General features: G+C 42.6%; 1 protein-coding gene across 1 annotated transcript in view; it reads right to left on the reverse strand.

Annotated features, from left to right (window-relative positions):
* LOC137062059 (pneumococcal serine-rich repeat protein-like) overlaps positions 1 to 9,969 on the reverse strand; it is a 52,780-nt gene extending 42,811 nt beyond the window's left edge. Inside the window, exons 1-5 of the mRNA XM_067432828.1 lie at positions 9,857 to 9,969; positions 9,705 to 9,757; positions 8,108 to 9,619; positions 7,226 to 7,825; positions 5,018 to 6,865 (exon numbers count right to left, since the gene is read on the reverse strand). Coding sequence (XP_067288929.1) covers positions 5,018 to 6,865; positions 7,226 to 7,825; positions 8,108 to 9,619; positions 9,705 to 9,757; positions 9,857 to 9,966 — 4,123 coding nt within the window. The 5' untranslated portion in view covers positions 9,967 to 9,969. The remainder of the gene's footprint in view (positions 1 to 5,017; positions 6,866 to 7,225; positions 7,826 to 8,107; positions 9,620 to 9,704; positions 9,758 to 9,856) is intronic.
* Between the last annotated feature and the right edge of the window lie 4,110 nt (positions 9,970 to 14,079).

Here is a 14,079-nt window from a genome sequence, read left to right on the forward strand (position 1 = left end):
AGAATGCCTGATGGAGTGAGTATTGAAAACACCTGAATTTTACAGGGAAGCAAAGAAACATTGAAGACAGACAAATTTCGATTGCTATCATTTATGAAACCTAAGATCATTTTAAGAAATAATATTGCTTTCAGTAGCCGCGTTTCCATTACAGATTTGCCAAAAACATTTGCAATATTTCTTAAATGTCGATAAAAAACTATTGCGAAATGACAGCGCTTCCATAGCCGCAGTTATGCGACTAAAACGTATTGTCCTCTCGCGATAGGTCATTCTAAAATGATGGTACTTGGTAGGTTTGTATATCATCCACCGCACTATCCATTATTTTTATTGGAAGGAGACATGTGTGTTATCCAAGTATTAATGGCAAGAAAAGCCCCTTAGGTTACTTAAGTGGCACAGATATGAGGTGTGTTTGTGTGTGTGTGTCAGATCTGCTTCAAGGTCTTCATGATAATGTGGCATTTCTGTGTTTAGAATCCAGTATTCCTGTAATTCTATTGTCTTTTATGAGTTTAATAAAGAACTCTGTCTCGTCTTCTCTCCAATCTGTAAAGAATAATCAACTTTTACGCACGCCAGGTTGAGAAAAAAAAAACGAATTTCCTTTTTCGAATTGCCTGAAAAACCACCTCATGAGAGCATAAAAACTTTTTTGCAATATATGGGAGTTTTTGCAAAATTGCAGCGTTTCCATTCCAAAGGATGGGTAATTTAGAACAGAGCCATTCAGCCAAATGTGAATGTATTCAAAAAACACACAATAAAAGATGAACTAAAAGTGTGTCTATTGTAGTGGTGTAACGGATCACACAACTCACGGTTCAGATCACATCATGGATCACAAGTCACGGATCGGATCATTTTTCGGATCAGAAAAAAGGGGGAGGAGACTATTTTTATTTGCTTTCCATTTACTGTATGAAAAATGTTGGTATTAGCATAACATATATGATTATGGATTTAACAAATATAAAATAAATAACCAGCGTAATAAAATAACATTTTACTCAAACCTGGGATGTGAAAATGGGCCTGAGCATAGATAAAAAAAAATTTAAATAAAAGATTAGGATGTCAACATTCTCAGGGGAGAGAGTAGACCTCTCACGCCTGTTTAACACATTCATTATTTTATTTAAAATTCAAAAGTTGGTATGGCTTGTCATCATTGCAATTCTCTTTGTAGTCCTATACACATTTAAAAAAAAAATAGATATCATGTTTAAACAATACATTTAAACAATGTTTAATTTAATTCACTACTTTATATTTATATAGCCTAGTATAGACTTAGACAATAGACAAAAACAGCCAACTCATTTTATTTCTTTCATTTAAAAAAAAATCTTTTTTAAATAAATCCTGCAGGTCATAAAGAACTTTGTTTTTCCACCTCCAAGAAAGGAATGCTCTCCATTATTTTACTTGTTTACCTAAATCTAAATGCAATTTTCCTTGCTTTACCCAAGGCAAAAAAACATGTGTTCACTTTGAAACAGAGTACACTTTACATTATATGGCACAATTACTAGAGTTTTGCATCAAAACATGTTTGTTTTAATGCAGGCAGTGCACTGTTACTTTAATTCAGCACGTTCAGCACGTTCAGCATAGACTCGGTGCAGAAACGATCGCGGCACTTCGCACTGACGGACCAAAACTGCGTGCAGTGTGAAATCTGTAATCTGTTAACATGGGTACATGTTGTGGAAAAAAACGCACCGCAAACAAACTATGCTGTGTGTGAAACGGGCATCAGCAGGTGTCGCGTTGAAGAAAGAAGCTTTTCAAGTTCTTCTGCTCATCCGCTAGCCTTTGTTGTTGACTGATTATGCCTTCACGTGAACACATGCTGCGTGTAGTTTCATTGAAACTCGGCATCGAGTTTAAAGGAACAAAATTACTTAAAAAGTAATATCGGCAAATGAAACTGTCTTTTACTCTGCGATCGCTAAACAATTCAGATTAATCCGCAAGTTAAAAAAGAAAGAAAGAAAAAAAGAGCGCAATAAATCCGCAAGTCACGTGCGTGGCGAACCGTGGGTCGTAATACGTTCGGATCAAGGATCAACTGCGATCCTTTGCACCTTGGATAAAAGCAGTACATCATCCAGGAACTTCTCACCTATCCTTTTACAGATAATGAGGTCTTGGATATACTACTCCTTTGACATCGTTTTCACCTACTAGTAGGCATAGTTGAATGCACTATTAGTAGACACATGTCAAAATCTCATGAGAATTAGTACATCGTCCTGGTAATTCTCACCTACATTTTTATGAATAGTGAGGATTCAGACATAGTTATTTCATATTATTATAAGTCAGTATGTTATTCCCAGATAACAACCACCAAACTGAATAACACACCGATCATCCGGGTACTACAAGCTATCTTGACCGGTACTACTTATATGCGTAACGTGTCACTCTGCTGTTGTTGACTGTCAGCATCTTGTGACTAAAACACTTAACAATTACAATGTTACAATGGAAGAAGACTGCAAGGTGTTCACCCAAAAATTAAAATTAGCCCACGATTTACTCAACCTTAAGTCATCCTAGGTGTATATGACATTCTTCTTTCAGACAAATAAAATCAGAGTTATATTTAAAAAGTCTTGGCTAATCCAAGCTTTTTAATGGCAGCAGTTGTAGAAATTTTTGAAGTCCATAAAAACTGCATCTGTCCGTCAAATAACGTGCTCCACACAGCTCTGGGGGTTAATAAAGGCCTTCTGATGCAAATCGATAAGTTTGTGTAAGAAAAATATACATACTTCAAACTTTATAAATTCATGTTTCAGCCAATTGCCTTTCATGTTCAATTTATGGGAAAAGTGTTGAAAGTGCCTCTGGTCATCAGATATAGCACAAGCATCTTGAATTAGAAGGCACTTTCAACACTTTTTCCCACAGAAGGCAATCAGCCAGAGCTTTGAGTGTTGAATATGGATTTTTCTTACACAGTTTGATTCAGAAGCCCCCAGAGCTGTGTGAAGCACATTTGATGGACAGATGCAGTTTTTATGGACTTCAAAAACAAAGCTACAACTAACTGCTATTATAGTGCTTGGATTAGCCAGAACTTTAAATACAACTCAGATTGTATTCAGCGGAAAGATTGTCATTTACACCTAGGATGACTTGAGGGCGAGTAAATCATGGGCTAATTCTTGAGTGAACCATACCTTTTAGCATTGAGTTTAACATATGGTGAAGAAGTCAAATAATTCAGCAATAGGCTTAAAGCAGTTCGGAACTGCTCTTCCTTGCAGAAGCTTTGCCTAAAAGCTAATAAAATAAACTCCAGACAATATTTCATGTTTAATTTAAGACAAGGTGCTGTGTGGCAAGTGGGAAGATGTACACCCAGCTGGTTGTGATTACAGAATAGTCATGGATTTCACTTGAGTACCTCACGGTTCAAATTGAAGCAGATAGTGGTCACCAATATTTTAACACAAAAATCAGTTATAGCAATTGCAGATAGTCTCTTTAGTTCCCTTACAATACATTTCAGAGAAACTTTAGTTAACTGGCATTTTCTGTTTACTGTGGTAAACCAAAGATAGAGGGAAAAAAGGCACAAGAAAAAAAGACTGCTTTAAAACATTTATTAGACTTCAATCTGGAAGAAATCACCAAGCATTGTGACAGGTTTCTAGAGTCACTTAGCCCTTGACATAGTAGCGGCTTGAGGAAAAGCTGCGAGAGGGTTTAGAAGCAAGGGTATTCTGGTTAAACAGTAAGCCGGAGCTACTCAGGACCTCAGAAACACTGGATGCTCCTTGTGAAACAGCTACACCTGATGTTTGAGTACGTTCTGACGATGGCCATCTTTGAGACTTCTGGTTTTGGGCCACAGCATAAGTTTGAAATTCTTGGCTGGCAAAATCTTGAGGTGAGGATAGTGATTCACTTGGGTGGGAGGATGGAGACCCAGAGGCAAATTGACTTGTGGTACCTTGAGGCTGGATTGATCCCCCTGACTGGGTGCCATAGCTAGAGCTAAACTGCTTCCGTGAACTCTGGACTGTAGCAGACAATGAGGATGGAGACCCAGGGGCAAGAGAACTTGTGGTACCTTGAGACTGGAGTGATCCCCCTGACTGGGTGCCATAGCTAGAGGTAAACTGCTTCCGTGAACTCTGGACTGTAGCAGACAACGAGGATGGAGACCCAGGGGCAAGAGAACTTGTGGTACCTTGAGGCTGGATTGATCCACCATAGACTGCACTGCCCTGCAGGTTTAGTAGTTTAGAGGACCCTGACTGGGTGCCATAGCTAGTGGTAAACTGCTTCCGGGAACTCTGGACTGTAGCAGACAATGAGGATGGTGACCCAGTGGAAAACAGACTTGTGGTACCTTGAGGCTGGAGTGATCCCCCTGACTGGGTGCCATAGCTAGAGGTAAACTGCTTCCGTGAACTCTGGACTGTAGCAGACAATGAGGATGGAGACCCAGGGGCAAGAGAACTTGTGGTACCTTGAGACTGGAGTGATCCCCCTGACTGGGTGCCATAGCTAGACGTAAACTGCTTCCGTGAACTCTGGACTGTAGCAGACAATGAGGATGGAGACCCAGGGGCAAGAGAACTTGTGGTACCTTGAGGCTGAAGTGATCCCCCTGACTGGGTGCCATAGCTAGAGGTAAAGTGCTTCCGTGAACTCTGGACTGTAGCAGACAACGAGGATGGAGACCCAGGGGCAAGAGAACTTGTGGTACCTTGAGGCTGGATTGATCCACCATAGACTGCACTGCCCTGCAGGTTTAGTAGTTTAGAGGACCCTGACTGGGTGCCATAGCTAGTGGTAAACTGCTTCCGGGAACTCTGGACTGTAGCAGACAATGAGGATGGTGACCCAGTGGAAAACAGACTTGTGGTACCTTGAGGCTGGAGTGATCCCCCTGACTGGGTGCCATAGCTAGAGGTAAACTGCTTCCGTGAACTCTGGACTGTAGCAGACAATGAGGATGGAGACCCAGGGGCAAGAGAACTTGTGGTACCTTGAGGCTGGAGTGATCCCCCTGACTGGGTGCCATAGCTAGAGGTAAACTGCTTCCGTGAACTCTGGACTGTTGCAGACAATGAGGATGGTGACCCAGGGGCAAGAGAACTTGTGGTACCTTGAGACTGGAGTGATCCCCCTGACTGGGTGCCATAGCTAGAGGTAAACTGCTTCCGTGAACTCTGGACTGTAGCAGACAATGAGGATGGAGACCCAGGGGCAAGAGAACTTGTGGTAGCTTGAGGCTGGAGTGATCCCCCTGACTGGGTGCCATAGCTAGAGGTAAACTGCTTCCTTGAACTCTGGAATGTATCAGACAATGAGGATGGAGACCCAGGGGCAAGAGAACTTGTGGTACCTTGAGGCTGGAGTGATACCCCTGACTGGGTGCCATAGCTAGAGGTAAACTGCTTCCGTGAACTCTGGACTGTTGCAGACAATGAGGATGGTGACCCAGGGTTAAGAGAACTTGTGGTACCTTGAGGCTGGAGTGATCCCCCTGACTGGGTGCCATAGCTAGAGGTAAACTGCTTCCGTGAACTCTGGACTGTAGCAGACAATGAGGATGGAGACCCAGGGGCAAGAGAACTTGTGGTGCCTTGAGGCTGGATTGATCCACCATAGACTGCACTGCCCTGCAGGTTTAGTAGTTTAGAGGACCCTGACTGGGTGCCATAGCTAGAGGTAAACTGCTTCCGTGAACTCTGGACTGTAGCAGACAATGAGGATGGAGACCCAGGGGCAAGAGAACTTGTGGTACCTTGAGGCTGGATTGATCCACCATAGACTGCACTGCCCTGCAGGTTTAGTAGTTTAGAGGACCCTGACTGGGTGCCATAGCTAGAGGTAAACTGCTTCCGTGAACTCTGGACTGTAGCAGACAATGAGGATGGAGACCCAGTGGACAACAGACTTATGGTTCCTTGAGGCTTGAGTGATCCCCATGACTGGGTGCCATAGCTAGAAGTAAACTGCTTCCTTGAACTCTGGACTGTAGCAGACAACGAGGATGGAGACCCAGGGGCAAGAGAACTTGTGGTACCTTGAGGCTGGAGTGATCCCCCAGACTGGGTGCCATAGCTAGAAGTAAACTGCTTCCGTGAACTCTGGACTGTAGCAGACAATGAGGATGGTGACCCAGTGGAAAACAGACTTGTGGTACCTTGAGGCTGGAGTGATCCCCCTGACTGGGTGCCATAGCTAGAGGTAAACTGCTTCCGTGAACTCTGGACTGTAGCAGACAATGAGGATGGAGACCCAGGGGCAAGAGAACTTGTGGTACCTTGAGGCTGGAGTGATCCCCCAGACTGGGTGCCATAGCTAGAAGTAAACTGCTTCCGTGAACTCTGGACTGTAGCAGACAACGAGGATGGAGACCCAGGGGCAAGAGAACTTGTGGTACCTTGAGACTGGATTGATCCACCATAGACTGCACTGCCCTGCAGGTTTAGTAGTTTAGAGGACCCTGACTGGGTGCCATAGCTAGTGGTAAACTGCTTCCGGGAACTCTGGACTGTACTAGACAATGAGGATGGTGACCCAGTGGAAAACAGACTTGTGGTACCTTGAGGCTGGAGTGATCCCCCAGACTGGGTGCCATAGCTAGAGGTAAACTGCTTCCGTGAACTCTGGACTGTAGCAGACAATGAGGATGGAGACCCAGGGGCAAGAGAACTTGTGGTACCTTGAGACTGGATTGATCCACCATAGACTGCACTGCCCTGCAGGTTTAGTAGTTTAGAGGACCCTGACTGGGTGCCATAGCTAGTGGTAAACTGCTTCCGGGAACTCTGGACTGTAGCAGACAATGAGGATGGTGACCCAGTGGAAAACAGACTTGTGGTACCTTGAGGCTGGAGTGATGCCCCTGACTGGGTGCCATAGCTAGAGGTAAACTGCTTCCGTGAACTCTGGACTGTAGCAGACAAAGAGGATGGAGACCCAGGGGCAAACAGACTTGTGGTACCTTGAGGCTTGAGTGATCCCCATGACTGGGTGCCATAGCTAGAAGTAAACTGCTTCCTTGAACTCTGGACTGTAGCAGACAACGAGGATGGAGACCCAGGGGCAAGAGAACTTGTGGTACCTTGAGGCTGGAGTGATCCCCCAGACTGGGTGCCATAGCTAGAAGTAAACTGCTTCCGTGAACTCTGGACTGTAGCAGACAACGAGGATGGAGACCCAGGGGCAAGAGAACTTGTGGTACCTTGAGGCTGGAGTGATCCCCCTGACTGGGTGCCATAACTAGAGGTAAACTGCTTCCGTGAACTCTGGACTGTAGCAGACAATGAGGATGGTGACCCAGTGGAAAACAGACTTGTGGTACCTTGAGGCTGGAGTGATCCCCCTGACTGGGTGCCATAGCTAGAGGTAAACTGCTTCCGTGAACTCTGGACTGTAGCAGACAATGAGGATGGAGACCCAGGGGCAAGAGAACTTGTGGTACCTTGAGGCTGGAGTGATGCCCCTGACTGGGTGCCATAGCTATTGGTAAACTGCTTCCGGGAACTCTGGACTGTAGCAGACAATGAGGATGGAGACCCAGGGGCAAGAGAACTTGTGGTACCTTGAGGCTGGAGTGAGCTCCCTGACTGCATGCCATAGCTAGAGGTAAACTGCTTCCGTGAACTCTGGACTGTAGCAGACAATGAGGATGGAGACCCAGGGGCAAGAGAACTTGTGGTACCTTGAGGCTGGAGTGATCCCCCAGACTGGGTGCCATAGCTAGAGGTAAACTGCTTCCGTGAACTCTGGACTGTAGCAGACAACGAGGATGGAGACCCAGGGGCAAGAGAACTTGTGGTACCTTGAGATTGGATTGATCCACCATAGACTGCACTGCCCTGCAGGTTTAGTAGTTTAGAGGACCCTGACTGGGTGCCATAGCTAGTGGTAAACTGCTTCCGTGAACTCTGGACTGTAGCAGACAATGAGGATGGTGACCCAGTGGAAAACAGACTTGTGGTACCTTGAGGCTGGAGTGATGCCCCTGACTGGGTGCCATAGCTAGAGGTAAACTGCTTCCGTGAACTCTGGACTGTAGCAGACAATGAGGATGGTGACCCAGTGGAAAACAGACTTGTGGTACCTTGAGGCTGGAGTGATCCCCCTGACTGGGTGCCATAACTAGAGGTAAACTGCTTCCGTGAACTCTGGACTGTAGCAGACAATGAGGATGGTGACCCAGTGGAAAACAGACTTGTGGTACCTTGAGGCTGGAGTGATGCCCCTGACTGGGTGCCATAGCTAGAGGTAAACTGCTTCCGTGAACTCTGGACTGTAGCAGACAAAGAGGATGGAGACCCAGGGGCAAACAGACTTGTGGTACCTTGAGGCTTGAGTGATCCCCATGACTGGGTGCCATAGCTAGAGGTAAACTGCTTTTGTGAACTCTGGACTGTAGCCAACTGATTGGCAGCACCTTGGGGTGAGGATAGTAATACACTTGAATAGGAGGATGGAGACCCAGGGGAAGACTGACTTGTGGTACCTTGAGGCTGGACAGAACCACTGGAAGTGCCGTTCCCTTCTTGAGAGGCAAAACCAGTAGAGGCTCCAAACAAAGCACCAGGGCTACTTGTTGGCTGGCTAGAAGAACTTCCAGACAACTCAGGCCCAGAGCTGCCCTGAGAAGTGGAAGCAGAGCCCAGAGTCTGGGTAGACAAAAAGCCGAGAGAGAGACTGCCCTGAGGGTCTAGAGTTGAAGTGGGACCATTTGACTGTGAATCTTGACTATTAGTAAATGGGCTAGAAACCTCCAAGGGTGAGGGCAAAAGCTGGTTTGAGATTTGGGATTGGGGTGACAAAACTTGAATGGAAGTGCCAGAAGCTCCCAACAAACTGACAGAACTACCCTGAGAGCTAGAGTCATACAGACTGGGGGTACTCTGATCACTGGTAGACTGACTAGAAACAGAAGAACTGAGCTTGTTGTAGGAGTCTTGGGAATAGGGACTCGAGGCGCCTTGAGACAGAGACAAACTACTGTAACTGCTTTGACCCTGAGAGAAGGGGGATTGATCAGAGCCTTCTGAAAGTGGTCCAGAGTTACCTTGAGAAATTGAATTGGCACCTGCAGCAGATGAACTGCTGTTAGAGATACTCTCCTGAAGGAACACAGACGAAGTGGCTTGAGTACCAGAAGCTTCCTGGGAGCTGGACATGGACAAACCAGGGGAGCTCAGATTACTAGTGGACAAGTCAGCAGTGCCAAGTCCAACAGGGTAACTAGTACTTTCTCCAGGTCCAGGTAAAGAGACACTGGCAGTATCTGTAATGGTTGATCCAGAGGAGCCCTGGAGTGATGTCAAACTGCCTGCTTGCTGTTCATTTAAGGGTTGAGGCAAGGAAGCTAAACCGGAGCTGCTTGGAGCGGTTTGAGCAGGGGGTGTTGATTCAGGCCAGCTGGAAACATGACCTTTAACAAACTGGAATAAGTTCAACCTTTTCAGGGGTCTGTTAGCAAATAAGCTAGAGCCCACTTCTTTAGGCAAATTCCCAGACACAGGGACCTCTGACACAGAAGACTGGACTGCACGAGGTGAGAACATATTGCCAGAAGGTTGACCCCAAGGGTGGTGAGCATTTGAGAAAGCTCCATCTGTGAATTGGACAAAATACAAGATTTTGTAGACAAACCTCACAGATTTAATCCTTGACAAAACAAGAACTAACCCCAACCTTACCTCTAAAACCATAAGCATTACTCAAAAGCAGGAAGTTTATCAACAAGGGTAACCTACAAGCATTAAAAAAAGAGAAAGAGATATAAATATATAAAAATAAAAACAATATTTGTAATATAATTTACAAACATAGTTTGAATGAATAAACCCACCCTTTACACCCTTGATCCATGGTAAACAAACCAAAAAAACTTGTGAGTAACAGCAAAACTCCAACAGTCACCGTTTCACACCACCATAGAGAGGTTACAAAACCAAGCATATACGTAGCTGAAGAGGAGTATATTTTATAGGCCTTCATCAGTCCAATTAGAGCAAACTAATTAAATGAAACATTGTTCACCTGGGAAACTAACCGGCTGTTAAAAGATGATTGAGGATTGTTTTTGAAGGCTCTGATACCCTCTGCTGTTTAAACATTGTTATGCAGAAAATGTATTCAGACTTTCACTGTGTAATGTCACCTTCTAACCTTCTAAGAGAAGCTTTCCTCATAAACCTTACACAAAATGTGTCTGATCATTTCAGGATGACCTTTATGAATTGTTTTGTTTAATTGTAAAAATGTAATGCAGACTTTGCAAAGAGACAATTCATGATATGGGGCAGATAAGCTTTAGGATTGGGCACATGCAGCAGAACAAAGATCAATTTGTGCTAAATTGGATAGAGTCTAAAATCAATCCTGTACCTTTTCTTATTGTTCGGCTAAGCAAGTAACATGATCATGGATAAAAAAAATTTGTAAAATTTTAAATTATGTTGTTCTGACAAATGAAACTTGTGTTGGGGAGGATTTAATGTCTAAGGCTCATGTGAACATTCTACAAAGCAAATATTGGAAGACATCCAGACATCTCAACTGTCAAAGACCACATAGCACGAACATTCTCCTGGAGACGTTGAGAAATCATAGAAGGACTGTCTGTGGAGGATGTAGTCCTTTAAGCCGGGCATACACTGTGCGATTTTCGTCCGATTTCGAGCCGAATTCTGACTCGTGCGACTCTTTTTTGGGTCGGGCCGATTTTCAGGTTTATCGTGCGTCGTTTGTCAGAAATTCTGCTCGCCCCTCGTGAGGTTATCGCACAGTTGAAGCAAAGCCACGAACTGATTGCCCTATTTCCCCTCACTGCGCCTGCGCCAAAGCAGAAGTTCAACCATTTAATTTTTAAAAGCATTAAGGAAGAAAACGAAAAGAGGGAGATCTTTAATTATCTAGGTAGCTATCAAATAGCAGAAATTAAGTAAACTGTTGTGCCTCCAGTTTGTGTTGTATATATCCAGTGCATCTTATTCATTTAGCTAGTTGATCATTAATTTAGCCTACTTGTTTTACTTTCACATTTTATTTTTATTTTTTTAATATTAATTAATATTTAGCCTAGGCCTACTTAATCTTATGACGGAAAGTGGGAACCGTTGTCCATCTTGACACAATGTCATGTTGCAATGTGTTCTTTTTCTTCATGAACGCGAGTCAGATGATATCACGCAGTTTAAACGCAGTCTCAAACCCAGTCAATTATTCACTACAGAAAGTGAAAGTAAAATCTGACAAGCTTTCGGTACATATTCTCAGACAACGAGAGATAAATGTAATTCAACATACTGATAACGTAGCCTATTTCTTTCTTATTTATTTTCTTAACATTTCTATTTTGGTCCATATTGTGAGAAAAAAATAGAAGAGAAGTAGGCCCATTTTGTGTTAAACAAGTTGTTTTTAGATAAATCTGCTCTTACTTTTCATTGAGACAGACATTATTATTGCAGTGTTCTGACATTATAATCATATAATTATAGACCTATAATTCCTTGTTTAATCGGGCTAAATGTTTTTAAATAGTGAGGATTAATCTATCTATTATTTTATTATGCAGTGTGTCGATTATGCATTATTGTTGGGGGGAGGGGGCAAATTAATGTAATATCAATTTAATAATAAAAGTAGGCCTACTCTAATAATAATAATAATTTTATACATCAATTCTAAATCCTCTTGATATCAATAGCTGATGCATTTACCTCTCTATAATACACCATGGTCTATCGTCGCCACAGGGATTTTATTGCGCATTTTTCACCCGTACAGTGTGAGCAGTCAAGACGCGCTCGACGGTCGGACCGCACAGTGAGAGCACATCAATCGTGAGCTTTGGCTTTACATCGCATGCGATCTACTCGTACAGTGTGAGTAGGTAACCTTGCTGAAAACGCATAGAAATCGCACAGTGTATGCCCAGCTTTAGTATACATACTTAAGAATGCCTGATGGAGTGAGTATTGAAAACACCTGAATTTTACAGGGAAGCAAAGAAACATTGAAGACAGACAAATTTCGATTGCTATCATTTATGAAACCTAAGATCATTTTAAGAAATAATATTGCTTTCAGTAGCCGCGTTTCCATTACAGATTTGCCAAAAACATTTGCAATATTTCTTAAATGTCGATAAAAAACTATTGCGAAATGACAGCGCTTCCATAGCCGCAGTTATGCGACTAAAACGTATTGTCCTCTCGCGATAGGTCATTCTAAAATGATGGTACTTGGTAGGTTTGTATATCATCCACCGCACTATCCATTATTTTTATTGGAAGGAGACATGTGTGTTATCCAAGTATTAATGGCAAGAAAAGCCCCTTAGGTTACTTAAGTGGCACAGATATGAGGTGTGTTTGTGTGTGTGTGTCAGATCTGCTTCAAGGTCTTCATGATAATGTGGCATTTCTGTGTTTAGAATCCAGTATTCCTGTAATTCTATTGTCTTTTATGAGTTTAATAAAGAACTCTGTCTCGTCTTCTCTCCAATCTGTAAAGAATAATCAACTTTTACGCACGCCAGGTTGAGAAAAAAAAAACGAATTTCCTTTTTCGAATTGCCTGAAAAACCACCTCATGAGAGCATAAAAACTTTTTTGCAATATATGGGAGTTTTTGCAAAATTGCAGCGTTTCCATTCCAAAGGATGGGTAATTTAGAACAGAGCCATTCAGCCAAATGTGAATGTATTCAAAAAACACACAATAAAAGATGAACTAAAAGTGTGTCTATTGTAGTGGTGTAACGGATCACACAACTCACGGTTCAGATCACATCATGGATCACAAGTCACGGATCGGATCATTTTTCGGATCAGAAAAAAGGGGGAGGAGACTATTTTTATTTGCTTTCCATTTACTGTATGAAAAATGTTGGTATTAGCATAACATATATGATTATGGATTTAACAAATATAAAATAAATAACCAGCGTAATAAAATAACATTTTACTCAAACCTGGGATGTGAAAATGGGCCTGAGCATAGATAAAAAAAAATTTAAATAAAAGATTAGGATGTCAACATTCTCAGGGGAGAGAGTAGACCTCTCACGCCTGTTTAACACATTCATTATTTTATTTAAAATTCAAAAGTTGGTATGGCTTGTCATCATTGCAATTCTCTTTGTAGTCCTATACACATTTAAAAAAAAAATAGATATCATGTTTAAACAATACATTTAAACAATGTTTAATTTAATTCACTACTTTATATTTATATAGCCTAGTATAGACTTAGACAATAGACAAAAACAGCCAACTCATTTTATTTCTTTCATTTAAAAAAAAATCTTTTTTAAATAAATCCTGCAGGTCATAAAGAACTTTGTTTTTCCACCTCCAAGAAAGGAATGCTCTCCATTATTTTACTTGTTTACCTAAATCTAAATGCAATTTTCCTTGCTTTACCCAAGGCAAAAAAACATGTGTTCACTTTGAAACAGAGTACACTTTACATTATATGGCACAATTACTAGAGTTTTGCATCAAAACATGTTTGTTTTAATGCAGGCAGTGCACTGTTACTTTAATTCAGCACGTTCAGCACGTTCAGCATAGACTCGGTGCAGAAACGATCGCGGCACTTCGCACTGACGGACCAAAACTGCGTGCAGTGTGAAATCTGTAATCTGTTAACATGGGTACATGTTGTGGAAAAAAACGCACCGCAAACAAACTATGCTGTGTGTGAAACGGGCATCAGCAGGTGTCGCGTTGAAGAAAGAAGCTTTTCAAGTTCTTCTGCTCATCCGCTAGCCTTTGTTGTTGACTGATTATGCCTTCACGTGAACACATGCTGCGTGTAGTTTCATTGAAACTCGGCATCGAGTTTAAAGGAACAAAATTACTTAAAAAGTAATATCGGCAAATGAAACTGTCTTTTACTCTGCGATCGCTAAACAATTCAGATTAATCCGCAAGTTAAAAAAGAAAGAAAGAAAAAAAGAGCGCAATAAATCCGCAAGTCACGTGCGTGGCGAACCGTGGGTCGTAATACGTTCGGATCAAGGATCAACTGCGATCCTTTGCACCTTGGATAAAAGCAGTAC

Source organism: Pseudorasbora parva, chromosome 23 (assembly GCF_024679245.1).
Source record: "Pseudorasbora parva isolate DD20220531a chromosome 23, ASM2467924v1, whole genome shotgun sequence".
In the NCBI taxonomy this organism is placed as follows: Eukaryota; Metazoa; Chordata; class Actinopteri; order Cypriniformes; family Gobionidae; genus Pseudorasbora; species Pseudorasbora parva.